Below are 27,959 nucleotides of genomic sequence, written 5' to 3'. Positions count from 1 at the left end.
CCTAGTCAAATACTGACTTAGGGTGAATTCCAGGGGAAAACAGCACATGGCCCTGAAATCTGGTACAATGTCGCATGTACAGTCACTTGGCCACCCCAGGCATGTGAACCTGGCGACAGGACAGGCTTGGAAGAGAGACACCCTGCAGATTAACTCAGATGTTATCTCCCACAGGAAATCCCAACCATTTATCTGGAAAGCTTCGAGGTGAAAATATCGCTGTGCAACATCTGAATCAGATTTTGTAGAAGAAGGCATGCAGCTTTTAAAGCAGAAGATCTGGATTGGACAGGCATTTCTCTCCATGAAAAAAAAATAGCTAGAATTACTCCATTTTTCTTTGTTTAAGTCATAGAGTTAGCTGCGATCATGAGTTCAAAAGTGGTTGAGCAGGTCACCAGCTAGTCCATCAATGCCCCTTATATAAAGTATAAATAGCGCCCCCTCGGGGTGGACAAATGACAGAAAAGCATCCTTCCTCTTGGCTGGTCTGGACTTCAGCTTCTGCTTCCCTATTAGGCTCATGCATTTGTGCAGTGCACTAACTACACAGCCATACCCAGCTGCCCTACCCTTGGGATAATTCTCATCTAGCCTTACTTTTATTTTTTAAAACCAAGCAGCACTCTTGGAACCCAACAATGGAGAATAATTATCTGGGGAAAATCAAGGTCAAATGGATTCTTAGGTGTAGTTTTAAAACGTCCATCCAGCAAAACTCCCATTAGGTGATGAGAAGGCTACTTGGAGACTAAAGACTTCTAGGCTAGTCCTCACCCAGATTCCAACTATCCAGCTTGGAACAATGTCCAAGCTCTCACACACATCCCATTTCCCCATGTCTTTGGCCAAAATGGCCACTGATGCCTGTTCACTCAACACCAGGCCCAGTTCTGTGATATTTTGGATTCAGACATACTTCACCCAGACAACAGGGATAGTTTCCTCCCTCAGTTCCTGTGATAGTGTGCAGCTTTTTCCTTTAATATTTATGTTTCCTGGTGACAGTTGCCCTCCTGACTACACACAGACATTAGTATTTCATTAGGAAGTAACTGGGATGCCATTCCAGAATGTTAGATTCTTATCACACATCCTAGCAGGATTGTACTAACATTTTAGAAGATAGTCCTGAAGTGATTAACTTATGTCAGGAGAAGGTAATTCATTATATCAAAACTCCACTGAATCAGAAGCAAGGCAGAACTTCCCAACTAACTAGAAACAGCATCTCCCTCTGTTGCCAAATCAGCCTACATGTCATTTTAAAGCATGGAATATATGTTTGGTCCTTGGAAGACAAATCAACAAAATCACAGAAAAAGAAGCCATTAGGAAAAACAACAAACAAACAAAAAAACGATTTAAATCCACGGTCTTCTAGTATCCTACCAAGAGGCTCAATTATCTTTTTTCTTTTTTTTTTCCTTTTCTTTTTACAGCTGCACCTGAGGAACATGGAAGTTCCCAGGCTAGGGGTCAAATTGGAACTGCAGCTGCTGGCCTGCACCATAGCCATGGCAACACTGGATCCAAACCAAATCCTCAACCTAAGCAACAGCCTACAGCAACATCAGATCCTTAACCCACTGAGCAGGGCCAGGGATGGAACCCATATCCTCATGGATACTATGTTGGGTTCTTTTTTTTTTTTTTTTAATTCTGTCTTTAAAAAAAAATTATTTTTTGCTTTTTTAGGGCCGCACCCACAGCATATGGAAGTTCCCAGGCTAGGGGTCAAATTGGAGCTACAATTGCCGGCCTACACCACAGCCACAGCAACACAGGATCCAAGCCGCATCTGCGACCTATAATACCACAGCTCACAGCAACGCCGGATCCCCAACCCGCTGAGCGAGGCCAGGTATCAAACCCGAAACCTCAAGGTTCCTAGTCGGATTTGTTTCTGCAGCGCCACGATGGGAACTCCATATGTTGGGTTCTTAACCTGGTGAGCCACAATGGGAACTCTCCAATTGTCTTTATTTACCACAAGTACAGCGTTGAAGAATGGGCACTAGAGGTGAGAATCATAATCACAGCAACAGTAACATCCCATTGAGAATTTTATGGCCCATAGGAAATATCTTTATCTGGAAAGCTAAACAATAGTATAAATAAGGAAGAAAAGCATTCTTCAGGGCGCAGCTTAAATACCACCTCCCATGGAGAGCTTTCCAGAGTCCTTGTTTAAGTTCGTTCCTTCTGCTATGCACTTCCAAATAAGTGATTTCTCTAAAATACTGTTCAATAAACTCTGCAGTCATTACAAGTTTAACGTCAGTCTGTCTTCCCTGCTAGACTGCCCTGTGTGCTGCTGTATCCTTAATGCCCAGCAAGCTGACTAGCAGGTAGTAAATGTTTGGAAAATATTCAGTAAGTGGATGCACCCATGAATGAATCAAACTTCTACTATCTCCACCATATTGTACAAGGTGGAAGAGGAAGGTATGTTTATTACGGGGAATTTTTTTTAAACATCCCAACTGCAAGAGCAAAAGGGTTTTGAAACCCAGATTGAAACATGTAATGACAACATTGCTGTTACTCAACATAGGCAGACTACCAATAGGTGCTAACATCCAGATTTAACTAAATTCCACAGGTGGGATAATAATCAGTCCAACTGAAGATTCTGCTTAGATTCTGCTTCTAGATGCGGAAACCATACCCAAGGAAACGGCATATTATAGGACAAAGAGTGTTACTATGATTGTCACTCCGCTGGTTCATTGACTGGAACGTAATTAAAGTTGATGCTTGAAGGTAAAGGTTGACCAGTTAACTCTGAAGAGCGAGCCCCCACCCCAGGGTCCCAGATCTTCCAACTGACATTGCTCAGTTGCCCTCACATGAGGCTGCCAGAGAGGAGGCGCTGGTAAATTTCTCTGTATCTGCCGACCAGGAGTTGGCCACACTGCGGTATATATTAAAGCACAACATGCCAGACTAAAATGTGATTTCGAGACTGCCGATTCACTTATTATTTCTAAATACAGAAATTAAAAAGCACAGACACCCTCCTGCATCTTAAAATAACAACATTAAAAGCAAAGTGACTTCAGAATCAGTCTTCAAAGTGTGCTTTTCTCTGAACTAATTTCAAATGGTTCTTTCTTCCAGGTTGAGAACAACATCAAAATGTTTCCACGCGGTCTGCATAACTGGAAGAGGTATTAATAAGCTCAGAGTTAGCCTGACATAATCAAATTGGATTTGGTTTTCCACATCAGCTAACTGGTATGCATTTATTTACATCAGCTTTTTTTTTTTTTTTGAAATATCAGCTGAACTTTTACTTGCAAATGACTTCGGCACTCATAGAATTTAATGATTTTTGATCTTATTAAATAGAAATACAGGAGTTGGATGAGTCATAAGGAGAAAATCAGTTAACTTTTGCTCCCAAAGTGTCAGGGTTTCTCATTTCCAAGCTAATTTCCAAAATACAGGTCATAGTTCTAGATGGATGGCCCCTCCCTCCCACCAGTGGCAATACATCCTCACTCAGTGTTGGTACCATTTCTCGAGCTGTTTTTCCTTCACAGCACCAGGATTGTAGTATTCCTTTTCCCAGAGCTGGGAGAGTCTCATAATCAGGGCTACAAGGAGGAGATGGGGAGGACAATGGTAAGAGATAAACCGGGTACCACTAATGTTCCCTGAGATACTGACAGCTGTGGGGGGGGGGGAGGTAGAGAGCGAGAGAGCACCAAGCACCATGGAAAGTCTTGATATGTGCACAATGAATTCTGCTTTGAGGAAAGACTGGGTCCCCCTTAATGCCTTGGGGAGCTGCCTAACCTTCCCTCATCTCTCCCATGTCTTTACAAAGCATAAAGTGGGGACCTCCTCAATTAGCCAGCAATTCAATCCAACTGCTCCCCTATTTTCACAGCAGCTGTTGGCTATTTTCCCCACTCATATTTGAATAAACCATCAGCATTCACTCACGGGACTAGATTTTGCCAGAAAATAACCAGTGACATATCCTCGTGGGACTAGAGAAGGATGAGTTGCAATTGTTGAACCATGCCTGATTCAATTGCTATTTCTAAATCAGAGTCTCTTTTGGGTCCTCTTTAATGGAAGGCACACATCAACTTTTCTCTTGGCACCCAAGGTCACAAAAACATCAGACACGCAAAGGCAGCCATAGTAAATTCCATGAGACCCAACAGGCCACACTGAGGCCGATGAGGTCCTTGGGAATTCATGTCAGAGGTTGAGTACTTTGGGTTTCCTCCTTGCTCCTTGAATGACCCTCCCAGGATCTCACAGGCAGGATAGATTTTGCTGAGCATTTCCACAGCAGTGGAGAGGATGGAGGACAGGGATGGCTTTTCACCAGAATAGGATTTTAATGTCATTTTGGACAGAGAAGCATTTTCTTTTTTATCTCTAGAGATACATGTGAAACAGCTTTTTTTTTTCCCACGGTCTGTTTCCTGATTTTGACCTCAAATCAAGGACAAAAAGGAGACAGGGATGGCTTAAAAAAAAAACAAAAAACTTTTTCTTTCCGAAGCAAAGTATGTGTGTGCTGGGGGTTGGATTGCGGGAGGCAGAGAAATGTGAGTTTGAATCAATTCATAAATAACTCAGAAAGTGAAAGAGCCTTCCCATATCATCATACGACCCCTGGCAAAGTTGTATGTTTTTTTCCCTCCTGTTTTTCTTATCATTCATGGTACATTAAATGCCAAAATGTTTCTTTCCCAAGGATGCTCTTTTAACATAACATATTTTAGTTAGCCATTTATTACTGTTTATTATGTGCCATGACTATTTACATGTATTATTTGATCAAATTCTCCCAATAGAAGTATAGCCACAATTTTTATTCCCATTTCCACCAACAGAAGAGAAAGGCACGGGGAGGTTGCGTTAACCTGCCTCAGATCACTCAGCCAGGAGATAGCAGAGCCAAGAGTCAAACCCACAACTATCTGACTTTAAGACACTTGGACCCTTCCTTCAAACTGATATAGTCAAGTTAAGGATTCTGATAATGGGGAAGTAACTGATATTTCTTGAGCATCAAATGGGCACTAGCCAATGTACAAGGGGGCTTTGTAAGTTTTTCTCTTCAAACCTTCTCTATAACCTTGTATGGTCAGTATTACCCACCCTTCATCATGTTATGGTTCAAAGAGTCACAGATCCAGGCAATGACAAAGTCAGCCTTCAAACCTATGTATGTCTGACACCAACATGATAGAACACTGGAGAAACCATAGCAATCTGCTTCCCATAGCTAGCAGAAGCATACTTCTGTTTCTCCTTAAAGAAGTTAAGTCTTCTTATATCTTAATTTTGAAATAATCCATAATATAGTAGGTTATTTTTTTTTGTCTTTTTGCCATTTCTTGGGCCGCTCCCGTGGCATATGGAGGTTCCCAGACTAGGGGTTGAATCAGAGCTGTAGCCACCAGCCTACCCCAGGGCCACAGCAACGTGGGATCTGAGCTGCATCTGCAACCTACACCACAGCTCACAGCAACGCCAGATCGTTAACCCACTGAGCAAGGGCAGGGACCGAAGCCGTAACCTCACTGTTCCTAGTTGGATTTGTTAACCACTGAGCCACAACAGGAACTCCGCATAGTAGGTTATTTTTAATTACACTATTCTATAATTGAAAAAGACACAATAACAAGGGTTAGTGAAAGTATTCAGGAGTTCCTTTCATGGCTCAGTGGTTAATGAACATGACTAGTATCCATGAGGACATAGGTTCGATTCCTGACCTTGCTCAATGGGTTAAGGATCCAGGATTGCCATGAGCTGTGGTGTAGGTCGCAGATGCTGCTCAGGTACTGTGTTACTGTGGCTGTGGTGCAGGCTGGCAGCTATAGCTCCAATTTGACCCTTAGCCTGAGAACCTCCATATGCTGTGGGAGCAGCCCTAAAAGGACAACAACAACAAAAGTATTCATAAATTTGAACCTGTATACATTGCCAGTAGGAATGTAAAATGGTGCAATTGCTTTTGTAGGCTTTATGGTAGATACTTCAAAGGTTAAACACAGAGTCACCATTTGACTTAATAATTCCACTCCTACCCAAGAGAACTGAAAATCTATGTCTACATAAAAGCTTGCATGAATATTCACAGCAGCATTATTCATAGCAGCTAAAAAGTAGAAATATATCAAATGTCTATCAACTGATAAATGGATAAACAAAATGTAGTTTAGCTGCACAGTGGAATATTATTCAGCAATAAAAAAGAACAAAGTATTGATATATGGTACAACATGGATGTACCTTAAGGCATTATGCTTAATGAAAGCAGACAATCACAAAGGACCACATATTATATGATTCCACTTATGTGAACTTTTCCAAAATAGGAAGATCTATAGAGACAGAGAGTAGCTCAATGGTTGCCACAGGTTGGAAGGGAGGTGATAGCTAAACAGTACATGATTTATTTGGGAAAGAGTGATAACAATGTGCTAAAATTTGTTGTGTTAACGATTGTACAACTCTCTGTATATATTACAAACCACTGAACTGTATACTTTAAATAGGTGAATTACGTATGTGAATTATAGCTCAATAAAGCTGATAAATATTTAAATTTTAAAACTGCACCACCAAGAAGCCAATAGTATGCATTTGGTAGGCTCTCAAGAAATAACGATTGAATGAATGCACCAAGGCACTTCATGATTATTTAAAAAATAATACTAGTTTATTTAAATTCAATTATAGCTTTAGGAATGGATAGTTTATTTTACAATAATGTTGCACAAAGTATGCTCCAGACTCAGCTGTCCCCAAATTCGAATGCTGATAATACTGACATCCCGTAAGAACTGAGATGCAGGTCCCAGTGGTGAAAGTTTGGCAATGGCCTCACTTCTGGAGGAAGTACCCTTCTATGGCAACAGGACCAACAGTACTGAAAGAACCATCTGAAACTTGCTGACAACAGGGATGCCACTGAGTGTTAACTGTCTCCCCAAACCTTCACTGAGCCAAACCTGGACCTGCAAGCAGCTTTAGTGTGATTCAGGGCCACCAGCTAATGAAGGTATCACTTGGGTTCTGGAATCTGGGAAGACGAACAACTACCTTTCCTTTGTTATCAGAGAAATGCCCAAGAGCAGGACCTGGTAACACTTATCTATTCATACATAAGCCACCTTTTAGCTCAGATTAAATAGTATAGAAAAAAAATCAAATTCCAGAGTGAAAATGGAAACCAGTATTCAGGTTTGAAGGGTAGGGGGCATGGAATAAATCAAACTCCGAACTTGGGATCCAGCTGAGGAATTAGACTGATGTGAACAGTTAAAGGAAAGCCAAAAAAAAAAAAAAGTATCCAAATGCTGAGTGCATTAAAGAAGAAACAAGGGAGTTCCCGTCATGGCACAGTGGTTAACAAATCCAACTAGGAACCATGAGGTTGTGGGTTCAGTCCCTGCCCTTGCTCAGTGGGTTAAGGATCCAGCGTTGCCATGAGCTGTGGTGTAGGTTGCAGACGTGGCTCGGATCCCGCATTGCTGTGGCTGTGGTGTAGGCTGGCGGCTACGGCTCCGATTGGACCCCTAGCCTGGGAAACTCCATATGCCACGGGAGCCACCCAAGAAATAGCAAAATAAATAAATAAATAAGAAACAAGATAGTGGATTTAACAGCAAAACAAATGAGCTCAATAGAGCTTTGCATGAGTAGATAAAGTCTAGAACCTACAGCCTACTTGACAATCCCTTCGAGGAATGGTTTTCAAGCATTCCTCGTGGAGAAACAAAAACCTCTCAAGGATGCTTTAGAAAGCACATATTTTAGGATTCTTGACTTCTACAATAACAACAAAAACAATGAGCCCTGGATGAGGGAAGTTTGTTCTGAAGGCCCTGTATAAAACAGAAGTGAAAATATGGTACAAAACTGAAAAAGAGTTATTGAAGCTCAGAGATGCCATGCACTGGTTCTTGGCTTCACATCTCTAAGGGTTCACTGGTATTATTTTGGATAGAATTCAATCCAGTCTATAAGAAAGGCTCCCTGAGTGAAACAAAACAAAACTATAAATATTGTAGTGTGTATCCCTTGTATGAAGAACAGCTAGGAGTTTTTGTATATTTTATTTCATTCTATTTTTAAACAGCTCTGTGAGATCAATGTTTTACAGATGAGGAAGAAACCACGGCTCAAAGAAATCGAACAACTTTCCCAAAGTCACACAACTAGTAAAGAGCAGGGATAGAGAAGTTCCCGTGGTGGCGCAGCAGAAACAAATCCGACTAGGAACCATGAGGTTGACGGTTCGATCCCTGGCCTCGCTCAGTGGATTAAGGATCCAGCATTGCTATGAGCTGTGGTGTAGATCTTAGACACAGCTTGGATCCTGCAATGCAGTGCCTGTGGTGTATGCTGGCAGCTGCAGCTCTGATTCAACCCCTAGCCTGGGAACCTCCATATGCTGCAGGTGCAGCCCTAAATAGCAAAAAAAAAAAAAAAAAAAAAAAAAAAAAAAAAGAGCAGGGATAGGATTAAATTCTGGGTCTTCAAACTTTGTAACCACTATTTTCAAAGTGATACTGTAATGAAAGACTGACATTTTGATAGAGATGAAAGATCACCATAAAGCTAAGCAGACCAGAGAGAGAACACCAGAAAAGTAAAGGAGGCACTGGCTTTGGAACATCAGCAAGTCAGGTGACCCTAGGACAAGGACTACGTACGAAATCCTAGTCAAAATGAAAATATCCATCATTATATCTGGTCTCCCCAAGACCTACAGCTTCTGATTTATTCTGCTGTCTTGTACTGAATGAGGCATAAAAAGACAAGAATTTGGGTACTTTAGAACGGAACGTCTCTCACCATTACTCAGAGTGTCTTATTTAGACTATAAATGTAAAAATGTGCTCCCGGAGTGGCTGATATTGCCATAGCCAATGAATAAACAAAATCGAGAAGAAAAATAATTGTCATAGCTTTCAGCATCCCTTACACAATTTACACAGATGAGATCATAATAGAATCTGTGGCTGATTGTACCACTTATCTTTCATAATAGTTCTCAACCATAAATCTTCCTTTGGGGTTTATGGGGCAAGTTTTCCAACTGTTTCTCCCTCTACCAAGAATAACAAACCCCTCTGGCTAAGCGTCTATCATTCCTCAATGACATAAGGTAGTAAAAGGTGAAACATCCGCACACGGGGTCCCAAGGAAAGGGATCTTTTGCTCTTGGAAACTTTTCTGAATCTGCAGGCTGCAAATATTTCAGAAAGAAATGATGGATCTAAATCTGTTTAGGGTATTGGCCCATGAGTTACCAAGTGGATAGGGAGCCAGGGTCCTGTGTTTTAATCCACCGTCCGCCGTGAAGTAGGTAGGTAGCCTTTGCCAAAGGCTTTCTCCTTTCCTGGCTATGGGGCTGTCAACTGTAAAATGAAGGGCTCTGAGGAGATCATCCCTGAAGGCCCCTCCAATTGTATGACATTTTACACCCCTGTCACATCCCCACCACCCACCCCCTATCCCCGTCCTGATCTGCTTGATAACTTGTTCTGGCAATTTCCTAACAAGTACCTGTTTCTTGGTCACGGTGCCATCCACAGGGTCCACGTACTCAAAGCTGTCTGTCTTGGCCACACTGTAGACATGGCTCCCCACAGCAAACTGCTGGCCAATGAAGGACTTGTCTGTGACCAAGGCCTCCAGGTCCCTCATGATGTAATACGTCGTCTTGGGCTCTAACCCCTCATAGTCAAACCTGGCGAGGGAGGGCAGGACACAAGATAAATGCAAATCTTATCAGAGAACCAGCAACTGGCTGAGCCTCTCAAGGTCATCTAATCACTGATTTTGTTCCCATGGAAGAGCCACTCAGATAAGCACCCTGCAGCTGGTCTCCCCTCTCCCCCTTGGCCTTCATAATCCACTCCCCACACAGCAGCCAACACCATCTTGTAAACATCGAATCATGTCGATCCTTTCCTTTGAAACCCTCACAAAATACCCATCCTGTGGATAATGAGACTCCAAACCCTAACCACAGTCTCTAAGGCACTTTGGGAGGGACCTGCCCTTCTTCTTGACTTTGTTTCACTCTCCCCCTTGTTGACTGTGCTCCAGCCACAAGGGGCCTCTTCTCTGGTCCTCAGAGACACGGTGCCTTTTCCTATCTTCGGGCCTTTGCTCTTGCTACTTCCTCTGCCTGGTACAATCTTCCCCTGGCTACTCAAAGGGCTGACACATTTTCTTCCTTCAGTCTTCAAATTTAATGTCATGTCCAGAAAGTGACCTTCTCTGACCAGCTCTCTAAGGTAGCTTCCCTCTTTCTCTTCGCATCTCTTATCATTCTCTGTACCTTCTTTGGTAGTTACTGCAATCTGTATTTACTTTTTTAAATATACTTGTCTCCTTTTTTTTTTTTTTGGACCGCATTCCCAGGCTAGGGGACCAATTGAGCTATAGCTGCCAGCCCATGCCACAGCCACAGTCATGTGGGATCCAAACCATGTCTGTGACCTACAGCACAGCTCACAGTAACGCCAGATCCTTAAACCCACTGAGAGAGGCCAGGGATTGAAGCTGCATCCTCATGGATCCTGCTTAGGTTCCTTACTGCTGAGCCATAACGGGAACTCCCTTGTTTACTTATTTTTAATTTTTGCCCATGAGAACTGTAAGCTCCAGGAGGGCAGAGATCTTACTTGTTTTGTTCTCTGTTGCTTCTGGTAAATAGTGTTTTGAAAGTAGTGGAATGAAAGATGGGAGGAAGTGAAGGAAGAAAGGAAGGAAAAAGAGGAATTCAGGCAGGGGAAGAGCAAAGGACCCTAAAAGTCTCTTGGAAATTTGGAAAAAATATTACAGTTGTTCCGTTAAAAAAAAAAAAAAAAAAGGTTCTCTGAGCCAAGAACATCAAATATAACAATGGGGCTGGGAGGTGATTGGGGGGAAAAAGACTAAAAATAACACCGATCTCATTGGTTGTTGGGGGGTTTAAATACGATAATGCATATCAAGTAGTTGGCACAGTGCCAACTTAAACCTGTTAATTACTTTTATTCTTAGTCACTGCCATGAAGAAATTGTAGGGCCTTTCCCTATATCAGATGATTTTGACCAAGTCCTAACAGCACACACGGAGTAGAGGGTGTGTGTGTCGGGGGGGCGTCTGTTTAAGGAGGAAGCCCCAGAAGGGGCAGCAGTGCCCAAGCGCTATGGTGAGATCTCACATTTGGTCTCTTTAAATAACACAGGGAAGGAGGTGAGTTCTCAGAATGAACTGAAAGAAGAAAGATCTGATTTAGCAATAGTTTTTTCCACCCCAAATCTCATGAGACTTCCAGAAAACATCAGAGTGTTAGGCAAAATGGAGAACAGGGAACAATACCATGTCTAATAATGAGTCCTCTGCACCCACATCTGATTCTTTGTCTCCCTCCTACACAAGGTGTGTCCTCCCAGCCTCACAGACAAAACAATAGGAAACTCTCTCAGAACATTCTTTCACAGCAGTGTGTGGGTCCTAAGCCTCGATTCTCTTTAAAGGTCATTTTCTGGGAAGGTGAAGACCCAATCAAGCAGAAAGAAGTAGGAGGATGGGATAAGAGGGTCTAGTAGGAGACAGGCATTGAAAGCGACTTAGAGGTTGAGAAAATGCACTAATGTCACAAGCCACATTCCGCCTATGGCTGAGGTCATCAGACTAGGTGCCCAAATGCCCATCTTCATACACCAACAGGTTCTAGCATGACCATCCCCAACAACCCCCTCTGACCATTACCACCACCAGCAAACCTTCGAGGAAAGAAATTTTAACATGAAGACTCTCTGCCGGGGTCCATTCATACAGGGAAAATCATCTGGATTCTCAGATACAACTTCAGGCTCAGGATGAGTTCAACCAAAAGCACTGAATTCTCTTCTCCCCACCAAGAAAACCGTCAGGCTAGAAATCATTTTCTTTCACAAGCACTTTCAACCTACTTTACCCAGAGGCTGAAGGAATTGTTCACTTTCCTTCTACCTATTCCCTCCTCCCTTTTCCTTTATCTATGTGATCTTCTTGGATGGGAACCTGAAACATAATTCAATGTCCTACAAGAATTTAAATCTCCATTGCCTTATATTCTCTAATATGGTATTTGTTATGAAAAAAGTAATTATCATGTAAGCTCTTGGCCACAAAAAATGAACTGTATTATAAATACACTTATCATAACACCATGTCTTCAAAATGCTGGCAGAAAGTTAGATCATCATCCCACAAATTACAAAGAACACAGCCCTGACTCAAAGGGATCTCACTAAGCCAGAGGTTGGCAATCATAATATATTTTATCAGAGTGCATTTTTTGGAATAGTTTCAGGCAATAAAAGGATTTGCTGTGCCAATGAGACCCTTTGGTATGCCAAAAACAAAAAACAAAAAACAAAAACCAAAAAAAACCAAAACCCAAAACAACAACAACAAAAAAACCCCTGACAAAACCCACAAGAATCAGGATTTTTGGCATTTGTTACAAATACTAGTGAATCAAACAAGTTCCCACCTGCCTTGAGAGCCCTTGTTTTATAATACAGTGAATAATTTGAGGTGGTTTGCAGGCTCTCACACCCGCAGCCTTCTTAACTAAACAAGAGCGAAGAATATTATGGTGTTGTCTACATTGTGCAGAGCGCTGTAGTCTCTTTGATTTTAATGAGTGCCATCACAGGCTCCCTTATTCTCTGATGTTTATCTAACTAAATGACCTCTTAAGAGAAGAAACAATCACCTTATAAGGGAAGTCTAAAGCTTTCTTTCCTCCCATAAGCTTTTGAACTGCAACCAAACATCCAAAGTAGTTAACTACTCATAAGCAAAGCAAATGAGCCACAGTCTCTGTTTTTAATACACAGAGATCCTCTAAGACTACCCAAAGATGGCCTGCCCTATCCCCATGTTCTCCACAGTTAACATCCTTTCTGACCACTGCTCCCCATAAACCCTGGCTTGGTACTAGTTACACACGCCTAGAATATCCAGGTAAAGCATATCTAGCAGGCAGCTACACAGCCAGAGGACTCAGCCTCCCTCGCTTGCTTCAATAACAGGAAAGTGGTTATTGAGCCCCACATTGAAGCTCTTAGCACTGACCTTTCTCGGACAATATTTCTCTTTTCTGTAACTCCTTTCATGGGGGCAAAACTTTAGCAAAATCTGGGGCTCCTAAACCATGAGGTCTCTTCTGAGGGTGCCAGCTTAGATGTTTTGGTGACTGTTTGGACCATCAGTTGGGGAGGGGTAAGACAAAGGCAGAGAGAGGATTACAAAATCACCCTGACCACTGCCGCTTCTGTCTCTTCCCCATTTCCCCTGATAAGTATGAGTGGAAAAGCAACAAGGGAAGCCTATGGCCTGATTGTACAACTCTCATGGCCACCAAAGGACCTTTAAAGGCTCTTCAGTTCAGGTTTCCTCTTGGGATGGCTGCCCACCTCATAGACACTGATGAAAACATTATACAGGGATGCTACCAGGGGAGGGGAAATGTGTGTCCTCTAGCTGGTACTCTTTCCCACCATCCCCAACCATCTCTCAGGGCTTCTGTAGCCTCTGTGTTCCTCAGCTCTTCCTGAAAGATGCCTCCTTCCTAAGGTTCTAGCCCACTTTGAAAAATACAAAACAAAGCAAAAAAACAAAACCTTCTCCAACAGCAGTTCCCTGGAGTCCTTATGGAGACCCTGGCCCTTCTCACCTGCAATAGTAGTGGCGGCCAAATTTGGCCCAGTGATCTCGGACAATTTCCTCCACACTCTGCTTCCGGGCGGCGATAATGGAGAGCCAGACCAAGACAGCCCAGAGGCCATCTTTCTCTCGGAGGTGATCAGAGCCTATGGAAGAAAGAAATGTTCTGCTCAGAATTTGTACATGGGAGAAAAGGAGAAACTAAATGAACAGTAAAGACCTATCAGCACTCGAGTGCTATATTGAACTGGTTGGATATATTTATCTACTGTGTTTGATACACATCCCATAACATACTTGCATTTCCAAGAATATGCAACCAAAATTCAAATAAGGTAAAATAATATCGAAAAGTAAAATCCTGGAAATTGCTGAAAGGATCAAAGAGCCAAGCTGACATCACATTTAACTAACGGCATCATTCATTCGGTAAATATTTGGTGAGCCTTACAATACACCAGTGTTGCTTTGGGCACTAGGGACACACGAGTGAACGAGATAGCCCTTTACTCATGAAGTTTGAATTCAAGTAGGCGGGGACAGGCAACAGGAAAGCAGACGAAAGAACAAGACTTATCTAATAGGGACAAGGGCTATGAAAATACTTAAAATGGGTGATGGTGTCACAGAGCATGACATCAGCAAAGACTATGTTACTAGAGTAGCGTAGCTTACCTAGAAGGAGGTTGAATGGTATCCTCCCTGCCCCCACCAAATATATGGCCCAGAGCCTGTGAATGTGACCTTATGTAGGGCAACAGTTCTGCAGATACAATTAAGTTAAGGAAGTCGGGATGAAATCAGCTTGGATTATCCAGGTGGGCCCTAAATCCAATGACAAATGCTCTTAGAAGAAGAGAAGACAAGGGGGGGGAGAAATACAAAGGAGCAGGTTATATGAAGACAGAGGTTGGAGTGATGCTGCCATAAGCTGAGGAATACATGAGCCACCAGAAATTGAAAGAAGCAAAGGAAAGACTCTCCCCTAAAGCCTTCAGAGGAGCATGGCTCTGCCAACACCCTGATTTTTAGACTTCCAGCCTCCAGGACTATAGGAAAATCAATTTCTATTGTTTTAAGCCACGCAGATTAAGGTAATTTGTTATGGCAGTCTCAGCAAAAGAATATAGGTAGCCCCACTGAGGTGATGACACTTGAGTTGATACCCAAGAAGGAGTCAGCCATGTGGAGATATGGGGATAGAGCATTCCAAGGCAAAGGACAGGAACCACAAAGTCCCTGAAGTAGGAATCAACCAGGAAGCGTATTCCTTCAGCTATTTACAGAGAGAGGCAGCTCATGGTAGGGCAGGATGAAGTGTGCAGGCTAAACAGGTAGCTTCCAGTGCAAAAAGAACACAGAAGAATGGGTTGGAGGCTCATTTGAGCATCTGTTAGCCAACAGTAAGCTCTCCCTGAAGTGAATAAAACCCAGAATATAAAGGAATGTGTTGTAGTGTAAGAAGACTTTGGCATTAGAGTTGAAAACCAGATTCTGCTACTGCCCAAGTATATGAGAAGTTATTGTAAAACAGTTAACCTTTCTGAGCCTCAGTTTCTTTCTGTAAAATAGGGACCCCACTGCCCCATCTTGCAGGGTTGTCATCATATGAATTTAATCATGTGCAGAGGACAGGCTCTCTAGTCAGACTGTTCAAGTTCAAATTCTGGCTCAACCACTGACCTTTGTATGACTTGCAGTCCTCATCTGTAACCTAGGAAACCTCAACAGCCTCTACCCCATGGGTTACGGTTATGATGAAGTGACAAAATACGTTTAGGTATTTAGAACAATGACTGGGATGTCACCAATGGTGCTGGCTGTTGTTAATCTTAATGGTAATTCACATAAAGTACCAACACAGTGATGACTCCTCAATACACACTTTGAGGCAAATTGTTCTGTTGTTCACATAATTTTATTCTCTGACTCTAGCAATAGCAATGTCTTAAGAAAGGGGCCTAGGACCAGGGGATGGATCATTTCTTCCTATAACAGAGCAGTGAAAATGGACAACAGTATTTAGGTTTTAAGGTGAAACATAGAGAGAAACTCAAAAAAGACCCAATGACACAGAGCTGTTTAAACTTTGAAAATTTGAAACAATAGCCTAGTTAAGTTAGATATTTTTAAGAGAACTTGTCACCAAAGCTATGGATCATTTATATTTATATTTCTTGTTACATTTGCAGTGTTAAATGTTTTTTTCCTCAAAAAGGAAAGCACACAAGCTTGAGAGGCCAGTGAAGATACTTAAAAAGAGAAATAATCAAGTCTTTGGTTCCTCTGTACACAGATCAACTGTCTGCTCATGACACATTTAGATGTTTGGTTGGGGCTGCCTCTGGTTTAGAAGACCCTGGGCATTTAATCATCACAGCATGGAGTGACTCTGGTCTCATCCCAGGAACCGTGCACACTGCGACAAAAATGGAAGAAATTTGGAAGATGTTGGGTTAGCTCCATGGCCTAATGCCAAAAAAACAAGTCTAGGAAGCCCTGCCCAGTGGGATAATTGCAAGACTCTTTGTCCATTTATAGCTGAAAAAAATATCACTTTTTTTTTACTGGCTAGAGAGAAATACCTTTTTGTTCTAAAACACAGGCTTTGCATACCTTGAATCTCCAGCTGGATTACATTATCTAGAGATAGACCTATTAGATGCTGCTAAGTCTGTGACATAAGATGTCATAATTTAGAGTAGAGAGACATAAAATTCTTTTTGCAAGATAAAAACAAACAAAGCACACAAACCCAACTCGACTGTTTGCAGCAAACCACATAGTAAATTGTGAACTGGTTTGGCTATCCTCACCTACAAGTTAAATATCTTGGACATGCTTGCCTACAAATTCAGCATTGCCAAGATTCATATGTGGCCAATGATCAAGTAAAATTAACTGTGCTCTTTTCAGCTCTTTGAGGTAGGGATGGAGACATTGATGATTTGCAATTACACAGATGTTTCCACTAAACTCTCAGAGTGTGCTTTAGAGGGGGTGGTTTTGGGAAAACAACTCTCCTTTTAATAACTTTTTTTTTAAGGGCTGTATCCATAGTATATGGAAATTCCCAGGCTAGGGGTCGAATCAGAGCTGCAGCTGCCAGCCTACACCATAGCCACAGCAATGTGGGAGCCGAGCCACGTCTGCGACCTACACCACAGCTCATGTCAACACTGGATCTCCAACCCGCTAAGTGAGGCCAGGGATTGAGCCCACATCCTCATGGATACTAGTCGGGGTTGTCTCCACTGCGCCACAACGGGAATGCTTCCTTTTAATAACTTTAAGGCAAGTGAACAATAATGCCGTATCAGTGACAGATAAAGAGGAAATGCAGAAAATACAAACACACCAAATGGTTTCCTAAACCCCCACTATAAACAGAGTGAAAATGGAGGGGAGAAATGCTCACACTATGTATGACAGGACTAATAGACTTTATATTAAAAACGTCTTTATCAATCAGAAAAAGAGGAATACCAATAGAAAACTGTGTGGAAGGGCAGAAATGAGCAATTTTCAAGAGAAAAATATTAATAGTCAAAAGCACTTGAGCAAATGTTTAATCTCACCTCAAAGAAATGTCCATAAAATGGAATCCCATCTGGGGACTTTCAAATTAGCAAGGGTTCCTTAAGGGCAGGGGAACACCTAGTACCAGCAAAGTACCAGTCTAAGTGTGTACAGTTTAGTAGAATGATTCGGTGATAATGATCATGAGCCTTAAAATAAAGCAAACCTGACTAGCATCCATGAGGACACGGGTATGATCCCTGACCTCACTCAGTGGGTTAAGGGTCTGGCATTGCCATGAGCTGTGGTGGAGGTTGCAGACGTGGCTTGGATTCCACGCTACTGTGGCTGTGGCATAGGCAAGCGGCTACAGCTCCAATTGGACCCCTAGCCTGGGAAACTCCATACACCGTGGGACAAAAAAAAGACAAAAAAAAAAAGACCAAAAATAAATAAATAAATGAAATCCAGCTTTAGACCCAGCTATTCTATTTCTTAACCTTTACTCAAAAGGACATTCACTGCAGCAGCTAAAAGAAGAGGGAAAGTTGCAAAAATGAATACTAATTGTTAAAGAATAGGAAACTGTGGAAAATCCACCCCAAAACTTATATAGACAAAGTACTGAATAAGAATCTTTGGTAACACACTTAATGATATTCATCCAATTTTAATAAATGTAAAAAAAATCAGTTTACCAAAAAAAATATAGAGTATGTTTTTGTAGAAAAACGCACAGATACGTATTTATGTGTGCGCACAGGTAAACAATCAGATATGCGGCAAACCTTTATTGGTGCCATCTCTGAGGTGGCAGAATTGCAGATGTTCTGCTTCTCTTTCCTTTGCAGTATTTCCACAATAAACGTGTATTATTTTTATTATACAGAAAAAAATATTCAAAAATTTAAAGTTGTCAATAGTGTGTAGAAATTCACATTTGAAAACATGAAATCCCATTTACCAAGAGTTAGTTGGGATATTAAAGGGATCAATACCACTGAGGAACAGGGGGTGAATTTTGAACCTATTGCTCATCCCATTTCTTAGACTGAGTAATAGCATGTTAGAGCATAAGGACTGAATAGGACTCCCTTGTGGGGCTCGTAGGTCTTGGCATTGAGATCAGAGATGTCCTGTAAGGACTCAGGACTTGACAGACAGTGAGGGCAGGGAAGGCAGTGCACTGCTGAGCTGTCAACCTTGGCCTTGGGGGAAGCTGGGCTTAGGGGACCAGGTTTGTTCACCTCACAGGGAGACCCCACTAGCAAGGACAAAGCTTCAGATTCATCCCCACAGCCCCAAGGCATTTCTACTATTGCCAACCAGGCATGAAGAGGGGATCACCCAGCCTGTGTTTCAACCCCTTTCTTCCCAGGAAAAATCTCTATACTCTGAACAGTTAAGTAATCTAGGGGGGATAAAAAGGAAATAAAATAGCTCTTGCACTTCATTATTTCATATATTCACATCTGCTCCAATCTTTAGAATATGAGATTCCAGAAAAAATTCTTCAACACTAACATTTACACATGCATACTATTGCCAAAATAATTTCTCATACAATTTTAGACCAGTTTTAGTTTCACAGCAAAACTGAATGAAGAGAACAGAGTTCCCATGAGACTCCCTGTCCCCACACAAACACAACCTCCCCACCATCAACATCCCACACCAGAGTGGGACATTTGTTATCAGTAATGAACCCACACTGACACGTCATCACCCAAAGTCCATAGTTCACCTTAGGGTTCACTTTTTGGCATTCATTCTATGGGTTTTGACAAGCATAAACCCACTATTATGGAATCGTATGGAACAGTTTCACTGCCTTAAAAATCCTCTGAATTCTGTCTATTTATCTTTCCTTGCCTCCTAGCCCCTGGCAACCACTAATCCTTTAATCATCTTCATAGCTTTGCCTTTTCCAGATTATCATATAATTGGGCTCATAGAGTACGTGGCCTTTTTAGTTTGGCTTGTTTCACTTAGTAATACACATTTAAGTTTCCTTCATGTCTTCACATATCCTTTTTTTTTTTTTGGCTTTTTAGGGCTGCATCCATGGCATATGGAGGTTCCCAGGCTAGGGGGCTAATCGGAGCTGTAGCTGATGGCCTACACCAAAGCCACAGCAGCATCAGATCCGAGACGCATCTGTGACCTATACCATAGCTCACAGCAACACCGGATCCTTAACCCAATCATGTCTTCTCATGTCTTGATAGCTCATTTCTCCTTAGCACTGAATATTACAATGCAATAATTTTGGAAGTCTGCTTCCTCTGAATTCCTGGCTGGTGGTGCAGCCAGAACTTGCCACCTGGTTCAGGACATGGCAAAAAGCTTTTATCCATATTGCCAAAGCCTGTAAGTACCACTCAATTGGCCTTCCTCTTTTCAGGCTAGTTCAGCCCAAAGCCTGCTCAGACTTATTTCGAGTAGCCCAGAGAAACAGCCATTCTCACCCAGATACAAGAGGGTGGGCACTCAGCTCTCCCTACCATAACTAAAAAAAAAAACAAAAAAATAGTGGCACCAAAAACAGGTCCATTTTTTTTCCCTCAGAAACATCTATATTCTCCCTTTCCCTCAATTAGACTTTGAATTTTCCCAAGCTTTAAAAACCACATTACTTTGAGCTAGCCGTGCACCAGTAAGCATAGTGACCTCACAAAAAGAAGGGAAAAAGAGAGTACTCAGTCTCAAAGGAATTTTCCTGAAATGAAAATGCCTGCATGGGAAAATCAACTCAATAAAATACCATGCATGTTACTAACAGATCGAGTCATCTCATCTGAAAATCAGATCAGGAAAGTCTGAATTTGTCAAGTGGGAAAATATAAATCATTGTGCACCTGTTGCCAACTCCAAGCTAGAAATAAGTTAGTGGTTTTCAACCCAGGCTGCCCACTTGAATCACCTAAAGAACTTACTAAAAATACCAGTGCTCAGGAGTTCCAATTATGGTTCAGTGTGTTAAGAATCCCACTAGTATCCATGAGGATATGGGTTCGATCCCTGGCCTCATTCAGTAGGTTAAGGATCTGATGCTGCCATGAGCTGTGGTGTGGGTCACAGACACGGCTGGGATCCCAAATTGCTGTGGCTGTGGTGTAAGCCAGCAGCTACAGCTCTGATTCTATCCCTAGTCTGGAAACTTCCATATGCTGCAGGTGGGGCCCTAAAAAGAAAGAAAGAAAAAAAAAAAACAACAAGCAAACAATGCCCAGACTTATCCTGGACCTGTAAAGTCAGAATTTTTGGTAATGGCACCCAGGCATCAGTATTTTTAAAAAATTCCCTGGGTAGTTCTCATGGGCAGCCAGAGTTGAAAACCACTGTTTTAAGAGAAGGATATTCAAAATCATTCCATACTGGGGGCATATTACTTAGGGGTGGTGATTTGGCCTCTTCCTCGATTTGCTCAAACTTAGTGTGAAAGGAAAGTGGCCATTAGTCTAGTTCAATGGCTGCCACTGTCTTTAAACAGGTGGGGGCCATTCACTGGAGTCAGCTTCAATATCATGATTTCTCCTTTTATCTAGAAATCTTGTGAGGGCCTTGCCAACTGGGGCTAACCAACTCATCCTGCTATGCATGGACCTTTCCCCACTTCAGCACCAGGTGTCCCAGATCCCAGGAAACCTCTCCGTCCAGGCACACCAGGATGGTTGGCCATCTGATAAGGAAGGCTGCTCGCTCAAAGAGGCTCCTGATGATATCTGCACATGCAGCACATACCTAAGCACACACATTTCCTAGAGCCAGAAAGGATGGGAAATGTATCTTTACACTTGTTCTTGAAGCAGAATTACACAGTGTGATAAATACCATTCTTAGAAAAATAATAGCAAGGTATCAGGCACTCTACTCAGTATTTTATACATCTATTATCTAATTTTGGCAAATTGCTAGCTTGTTTTTACAGATGAGAGACTGAGGTTAGGTCATTTGTATGAGGTCCCACGGCCACTAAGTGGTGAAAAGAAGATTCGCACCTGGGCAGTTTGGCTCCAAGGCCTGTGGACATAACCACCCCTGGAGTGGCCCAGTAATGACCATGACCAGGGTCATCAGGAGCTGCAAGGAGGCAGGTAAAATGCCCCACTTGCTTGGACCTGAGGCAGCCCTTCTGTAGATTTGGGTCATGGATTTGTACTTTTTCCTCTGCACACTAGCCATTCAGGGTAAGTTACCAATTTCCTTTTACTTCTCTCCTATTGACTTGGCCTTTTCATTTACAAATGAAATTTTCATTAATTTGCAGGGAAATTCTTCCCATCATCTTTTTAATCCCCTCAAGACAAGGATTTGTCTTTTAAAAATAGTGACGTGATGAGGGAACCCTAGGAGGCACTCCTCAAAGGGAATCTGAGATTTGAGAACCTGCTATAGAATTGTGATGGGTTTGGTTTTTCTTCCATGTCAAAAACTGCTTGTGTTCAGCTCTTTCAATCTGGCTCAAAGAGGGGCTCATGGAAAAATTGTCACTTTTCTTTCCTTTTTTTTTTTTTTTTTTGTCTTTTTACCCTTTCTAGGGCCGCTCCCATGGCATATGGAGGTTCCCAGGCTAGGGGTCTAATCGGAGCTGTAGCCACCGGCCTACGCCAGAGCCACAGCAATGCCAGATCCGAGCCGTGTCTGCGACCTACACCACAGCTCACGGCAATGCCGGATCCTTAACCCACTGAGCAAGGCCAGGGATTGAACCGCAACCTCATGGTTCCTAGTTGGATTCATTAACCACTGCATCACAATGGGAACTCCCTGTCACTTTTCCATGCTTAAAAAGAAATGCTTTTTAAAAAGATGAATGCGAGAGTTCCCATTGTGGTACAGCAGAAATGAATGTGACTAGTATCCATGAGGATGGGGGTTTGATCCCTGGCTTCGCTCAGTGGGTTGGGGATCTGGCATTGCCAGTGAGCTGTGGTGTAGGTCACAGCTGTGGCTCAGATCCTGCGTTGCTATGGCTGTGGTGGAGGCTGGCAGCTGCAGCTCCGATTCAACCCCTAGTCTGGGAACTTCCATATGCTGTGGGTTTGGCCCTAAAAAGCAAATAATACTGGTAATAATAATAATAATAATTATTATTATTTTAAAATTTTAAAAAAAGATAAATGCTGTTAAGTCTTTACCAATTGGAGAGCAAATCTATTCTGCACATAAGCAGGTCGGAGCCAGCTGTCAGCTGAGAAGGGCAGGATGAGAGTAAGTGTCAGAGTAGCTCATGCTGGGTGTGGGTGGCAGGGCTCTCAGAGCTATGTAATAATAAACTTGATGATAATGATGGTGATAATAACAATGTGTGACACAATAATGTGGCACGGTTTTTTGGCTAACATGCTGACCATAGTAACACCCTCTAAACTCCATGAAGGAAGGGCCTGTGTCTGAAATCACTCATCATTCTATCCTGGCTCATAGAAGGTGCACAGTAAACATTCCCTGAGTGAGTAAATGGATGATCAAGTGAAACTCTGCTATGTAGCTGGATATAGTTCATCAGATTCACTTCCCACTAAAAGCTAGAAGTAACCTGAAAAGACATATTGGAAGAAAACTTTATAGAGCATCCTGTTGAACAGATGCATCTTATAAATGAGGAAATTGAGGCCCAGAGAAGTTAACTGATCTGTTTAAGGTGGTTCAATGGCAGGGAGGGCGAGTCAAGACTGGAGCCAGGTCTGTTAGCTTCTGGTGCTGTGCTGTTAACATGACATCATTCTTCTATGTCCCCTGGCATACATTCTGTCCCCATCTTTTTTTGCGGGGGGGGGCAGCTACAGTTGTGGCATATGGAGGTTCCCAGGCTAGGGGTCAAATCTGAGCTACAGCTGCTGGCCTACACCACAGCCACAGCAATGCCATATCCGAGCCACATCTGCAAACTAAACTGCAGCTAGTGGCAATGCTGGATCCTTAACCCACTGAGTGAGGCCAGGGATTGAACCTGCATCCTCATGGATACTCTTCAGGTTTGCTACTGCTCAGCCACAACGGGAACTCCCCATCCCCATCTAAAAGACTAACTGGATGGGGAAAAGGACCCCCACCATGTCTTTAAAAAGGGGTGGCTGAGTACTATGGGGCCAATAAGACTGAGTTTGAAACCTGGCTCTGCCATGTGAGCTCGGCCAGTGGCTCGACCTTCCTCCCTAAGCTTAAATTACTTCATCTGTAAAATAGGAGTCGTTATGGTCCCTAGTTCATTTTATAATTGAGAAATCTCAAAGAAATGATGTATAGGAGACTCTTGGCACCATATCTATCACTCTGGAGGTACTCAGTAGGTACCAAGTATCAGCACTATTTCATTAACACAGGTCCTAAGCCAGCCAGGCCGCCCATCCCAGAGGAGCAGGGGGGTTAAAAACATCTCGGCCAGCCAGCTGACACCCTTCCCTCACATGGGCACACCAGCACGTGGGATCTCCTGATTCATATGTCCCATCCCATTTCTTTGTCACCAGCGCTGATGGGAACAACACAGCTCTGTAAGAATTGTTCCCTGGTTGGTCACAAGCTGCACCAGAAACTCCTCCAGCAGGTTTAAGGCTTGCACCAGAGGGTTGAAAACTGGTGCTCTTTAGTCGTACTTTGATCTCAGTGGGGCCACCTAGCAACTGGGAGAGAGCAGGTGGGGAAGACTCAAAGCACAATCTTTGGGATTGCATCTGAAATGCTACAGGATGGACCCCCTTATTAAAAGTCCCTTAGTAGACACTGAGAAAAGAAACCCTAAGCCTGTTTGGAATTCTTCAATCCACGCCATCATTTCCCAGGCTTCCCAGTCCCAGAATGTACTGCTAAGTGTGGGCACAGCCTCAAAGGCACTATTCCTTTCTTTCCGCTCCACACTTGGGTGTCACGAAATAACCCCCCTCCCCGCCCCCTTGCCACTTTTCATCAGCTTGAAGGATGAATTGAAGGGTCAGTAGAACTGGAACTGTGGAGACCCCAAGAAAAGGATTTTTTTTTTTTGGATAGAGACATTCTTCTCACTCCAAGTGGGAGTTCTGTTCTCCAGCACAGGGACTGATAGTTTGTAGAGGATCCAGGAGGGAGTTTCAGTTTTCAGAGTCTACAAGGAGGCTCTTGGGGGGTGTCAATCACAACACCTCTGTGCTCTGGCTCAGTCTAGATTGAATTGCACATGTGCACACAGCCTGTTTCAACTAGCCCAGCAGAGAAATTGCTCTCCCAGTGCTGATAATGCTGTCATCACAGCCTCCTCATGTCACATCTGATACCCAGCCAAATTTACACAACCCAGCCAGAAATACGAGAAAGAAATGTGGTAGAACCTGAATAATCTGAAACTCGCAGATATATGGGCCTCCTTCTCTGGCCTAGAGTCTGGGCAGATGTGAAAACTGCCAAACGTAGAGTTAATGATTATCTAAATAGAGAATGAACTAAAGTTCTTTTTTGTATCTTTTTTTTTAAAGTATGGTATTAAATAAAATAACTGTATAAATAAGAGATAGTTACACCTATTCAATATGTGTTCAACGGTACTTCTGTGAACCCAGTCTTGAGTTAGGATATAGAGTTTATATGTGAAATATAAATGAAAGAAGAGGTAGGGACCTGAAAGTGCTATAAACTGTTTAAGCATTAGGGGAAATAAAATGTCCGTTCCTAAAGCAACTGGAGAATAAGTCAGTAACATAAACTATAAGAGAGTTTAACAAGGAATGTCTATGTTTAAAGCTGTAAGAATTTAGTATATATAAAAGATCTCTAAAGCTGGAACCTAACCATGTTGAACATGGATATTTACAGGTAATTTTCAGCATCTTCATCCTTGCCCATACATAGGAAATTAAGAAGTTAATAAATTAATTACAAATATTTAACAGTCTTTTAGTACTTACATCTGTTCATTAATACAGGTTTGGATATGGAGTTTTCCTAGAAGTACTTCATTACATTTTAATTTGTGCTAATAATGATGTGATGATTTAAAATAGCAAAACTTTATTTGAAAATTTATATAATTCATATTTTACTATAATTCACAACATCCTTCCTCAACCTCTTCCAACTAGTCTATACTTATGTGGTTTTGTTTTTATGAATCCTCCAAAATCTTGGTATTTCTAGAAATACAACCTAATGCCCATATTTCTAGAGATACAACCACTCAAGAATGGTAAAAATACAACCATTAAAAAATGCAAAGAAAAAATACCCAAATGAAAATTCTTTGTTTTTTCCTTCCTTCTTTCCTTCAATCTACCTTCCATTCACCTTTCCGGCCTTCTTTCCATCCTTCCTTTCCTTCTTTCTTGCCTTCCACCCTTCCATCCATCTTACAAACACTCAAAGCCTACCATATATAAAAGAAATAAAGCCAATCAAGATAGACATGGCCTTTGTTCTCAGGGCATTTACAGTTACATGACTCTTAGAGGGATCAGAAAAAATCTCAAAAGACTAGAAAGAGCTTCAAGATTTTCTAGGACATGAAATACACACATACTCTGGGCCTCTTCCTTTTGTGCTAGAGTCTGGGCAGTATAAAAATAGCCAACTTCAAGAGCACCAGACTGTACTCCAGAGTTCACAGTGGAAAAAGTTGGTATGACAATGATGGACAAGTCATGTTGGTTCCAGGAGACTTGGATTCAATTCCAAATTTCCAGAATGATATGATTGTATAAAAAGGCTTAGCAACACCCTGGCACATACTAAGTGCTCATTTAAAAATGTCATATTGTCTGATTTTCTTTGGCAAATTTGTATGGTTATTGACATTAGCTTTTTTTTTTTTATCTTTTTTTTTCTGTGGCACATGGAAGTTCCCAGGATAGGGGTTGAATTGGAGCTTCAGCTGCCGGCCTACACTGGCATCCAGCTCATGTCAACACTGGATCCTTAACCTACTGAGTAGGTCCAGGAATTGAACCTGTCTCCTCATGGATGCTAGTTGGGTTCATTACCACTAAGCCACAATGGGTACTCCAACATTAGCTTTTTAAAAATACATAACAAAAGTAATGGTAATACTCAAGATGGTGGCCAGCTTGGAGCTCTTGCAGGCATTCACAACAGAACCATTCTTTGTGTTACCTGTAAAGGGATAAGCTCTGGGCATGATAATCCATCTACTCCCCAGATGGTTTGACTTCTTAGAAAACAAATGACAATGATGGAAACCAGCAAAACATAATCGACAAGTGCCCCTAAGCCTCAAAGGTTTTGGTTTTTCATATCTTAGTTTTAGTATTTTAGTACATCCCCTTTTGTGTATGGGAAGCAGTCCAGATTCCTTCCAATTTGGGACTTTAGAAAAGTAGCCAAAATGCCATTTAAATGAACAGTCTTCTCCTTTCTCTCTATAAAATGTTCTCCTTTCTCTCTATAAACAGTTTTCCAAAGCCCTTCTCGAGAAGTGGATGAATACCTGGTCCTAACACAAAAGATGATTTGGCTTCTGGAATGACCCTAGTTCTTTGACAGAACAATAAATACAGGTTTCCTATTGTCCAGGACAGGGACCTTTCCATAGGAGAGAAGTCTGAACTCTGATTCTGCCACCAGCATGTTACCTTGGAAAGCTCTGAGAGCTCAAGTATGGAAGGGAAAGGAAATTTCTACTCAGGGTATCCGGCTCGTCTTGGACCAAGAGCTGGGCATTCTTCAGTCTGAAGCAGATCCATATTTTCAAGCTTTCTTGGCACTCAACTATGCATTCCTAGTTGGTACACAGCTCCATGCCCCAGAGGCACCAAAAAAGTCCTCCAATCGAAAAAGCTTTGATAAGTTTTAGAAGCGTCTCCTCAGTCTCAGATCTAAAACTTTTCCAGCTCTCTACGTTCTCCTTCCTTAACTAGCTCACTTGATGTTGAAAACTATACCCCAAGGTATATTGGGCACATGGCTGATCAGCTGACTTTTACAGGTTGGAATTGTGAGGGGTCAAGAGGCCACATGCCTTATCCATAAAAGGCAGGTGAGGGTTTTGAACATAGTCATCAGCTTCACATTCCCAGGCCTCTAGACTTCCTGAACCAAACCTCGTGTGGCTTCTCAGGCACACTTTTCCTACCACTCCTGATGAAAGACAAATAGTAGGGGCTTTTTTGTTTTTGTTTTTGTTTTTGTCCTTTTTAGGGCCGCACCCGCTGCATATGGAAGTTCCCAGGCTAGGGGTCTAATCAGAGCTACAGCTGCTGGCCTATGCCACAGCCACAGCAACGCCAGATCCAAGCCATGTCTGCAACCTACACCACAGCTCACGGCAATGCCAGATCCTTAGCCCACTGAGAGAGGCCAGGGATCGAACCCACAACCTCACGGTTCCTAGTCGGATTCATTTCTGCTGCACCACGATGGGAACTCCCAACAAATACTAGTTTTCACTACAGCAATGTTTCCCATGCCTGACTGCACATCAGAATCACATGAGGAGACTTATTTAATGTGCAGAGTCTCAGCCTCTACCTTGCCAGAGACTACAAGTAAGGGTGGGATAGGAAATCTATATTTTTAGCAAGCCTCCCAGGTGATTCTAACACAACAAGCACAGTGCCTCTTCAAGAACTGGCGTTCATAAAGAGTAGTACAAAGCCACTTTCTCCTTCCAGGATTGAGTGGTCCAGTTCTTCAAGTCTTCTAATAGTCATTTACTGTCGAGTGCTGGAGACATGGAATTAGTTATTGCTTTCATCAGAAAGGCTGATCAGCACAGTGGAAAGCGGCATACACTGTAGGGCGGGAGGCC

At 42.3% G+C, this 27,959-nt stretch overlaps 1 protein-coding gene across 1 annotated transcript in view; it reads right to left on the bottom strand.

Moving 5' to 3' along the window:
- Positions 1-27,959, bottom strand: part of PGM5 (phosphoglucomutase 5) — a 199,268-nt gene that overhangs the window by 43,432 nt on the left and 127,877 nt on the right. The window contains exons 8-9 of the mRNA XM_047767736.1: positions 13,716-13,851; positions 9,556-9,739 (exon numbers count right to left, since the gene is read on the bottom strand). Of these exons, the coding sequence (XP_047623692.1) occupies positions 9,556-9,739; positions 13,716-13,851 (320 nt within the window). The remainder of the gene's footprint in view (positions 1-9,555; positions 9,740-13,715; positions 13,852-27,959) is intronic.

Source organism: Phacochoerus africanus, chromosome 2 (assembly GCF_016906955.1).
Source record: "Phacochoerus africanus isolate WHEZ1 chromosome 2, ROS_Pafr_v1, whole genome shotgun sequence".
NCBI lineage: Eukaryota > Metazoa > Chordata > Mammalia > Artiodactyla > Suidae > Phacochoerus > Phacochoerus africanus.
Note: the sequence above shows the minus strand (reverse complement) of the source record. Positions and strands in the feature narration are given on the sequence as shown.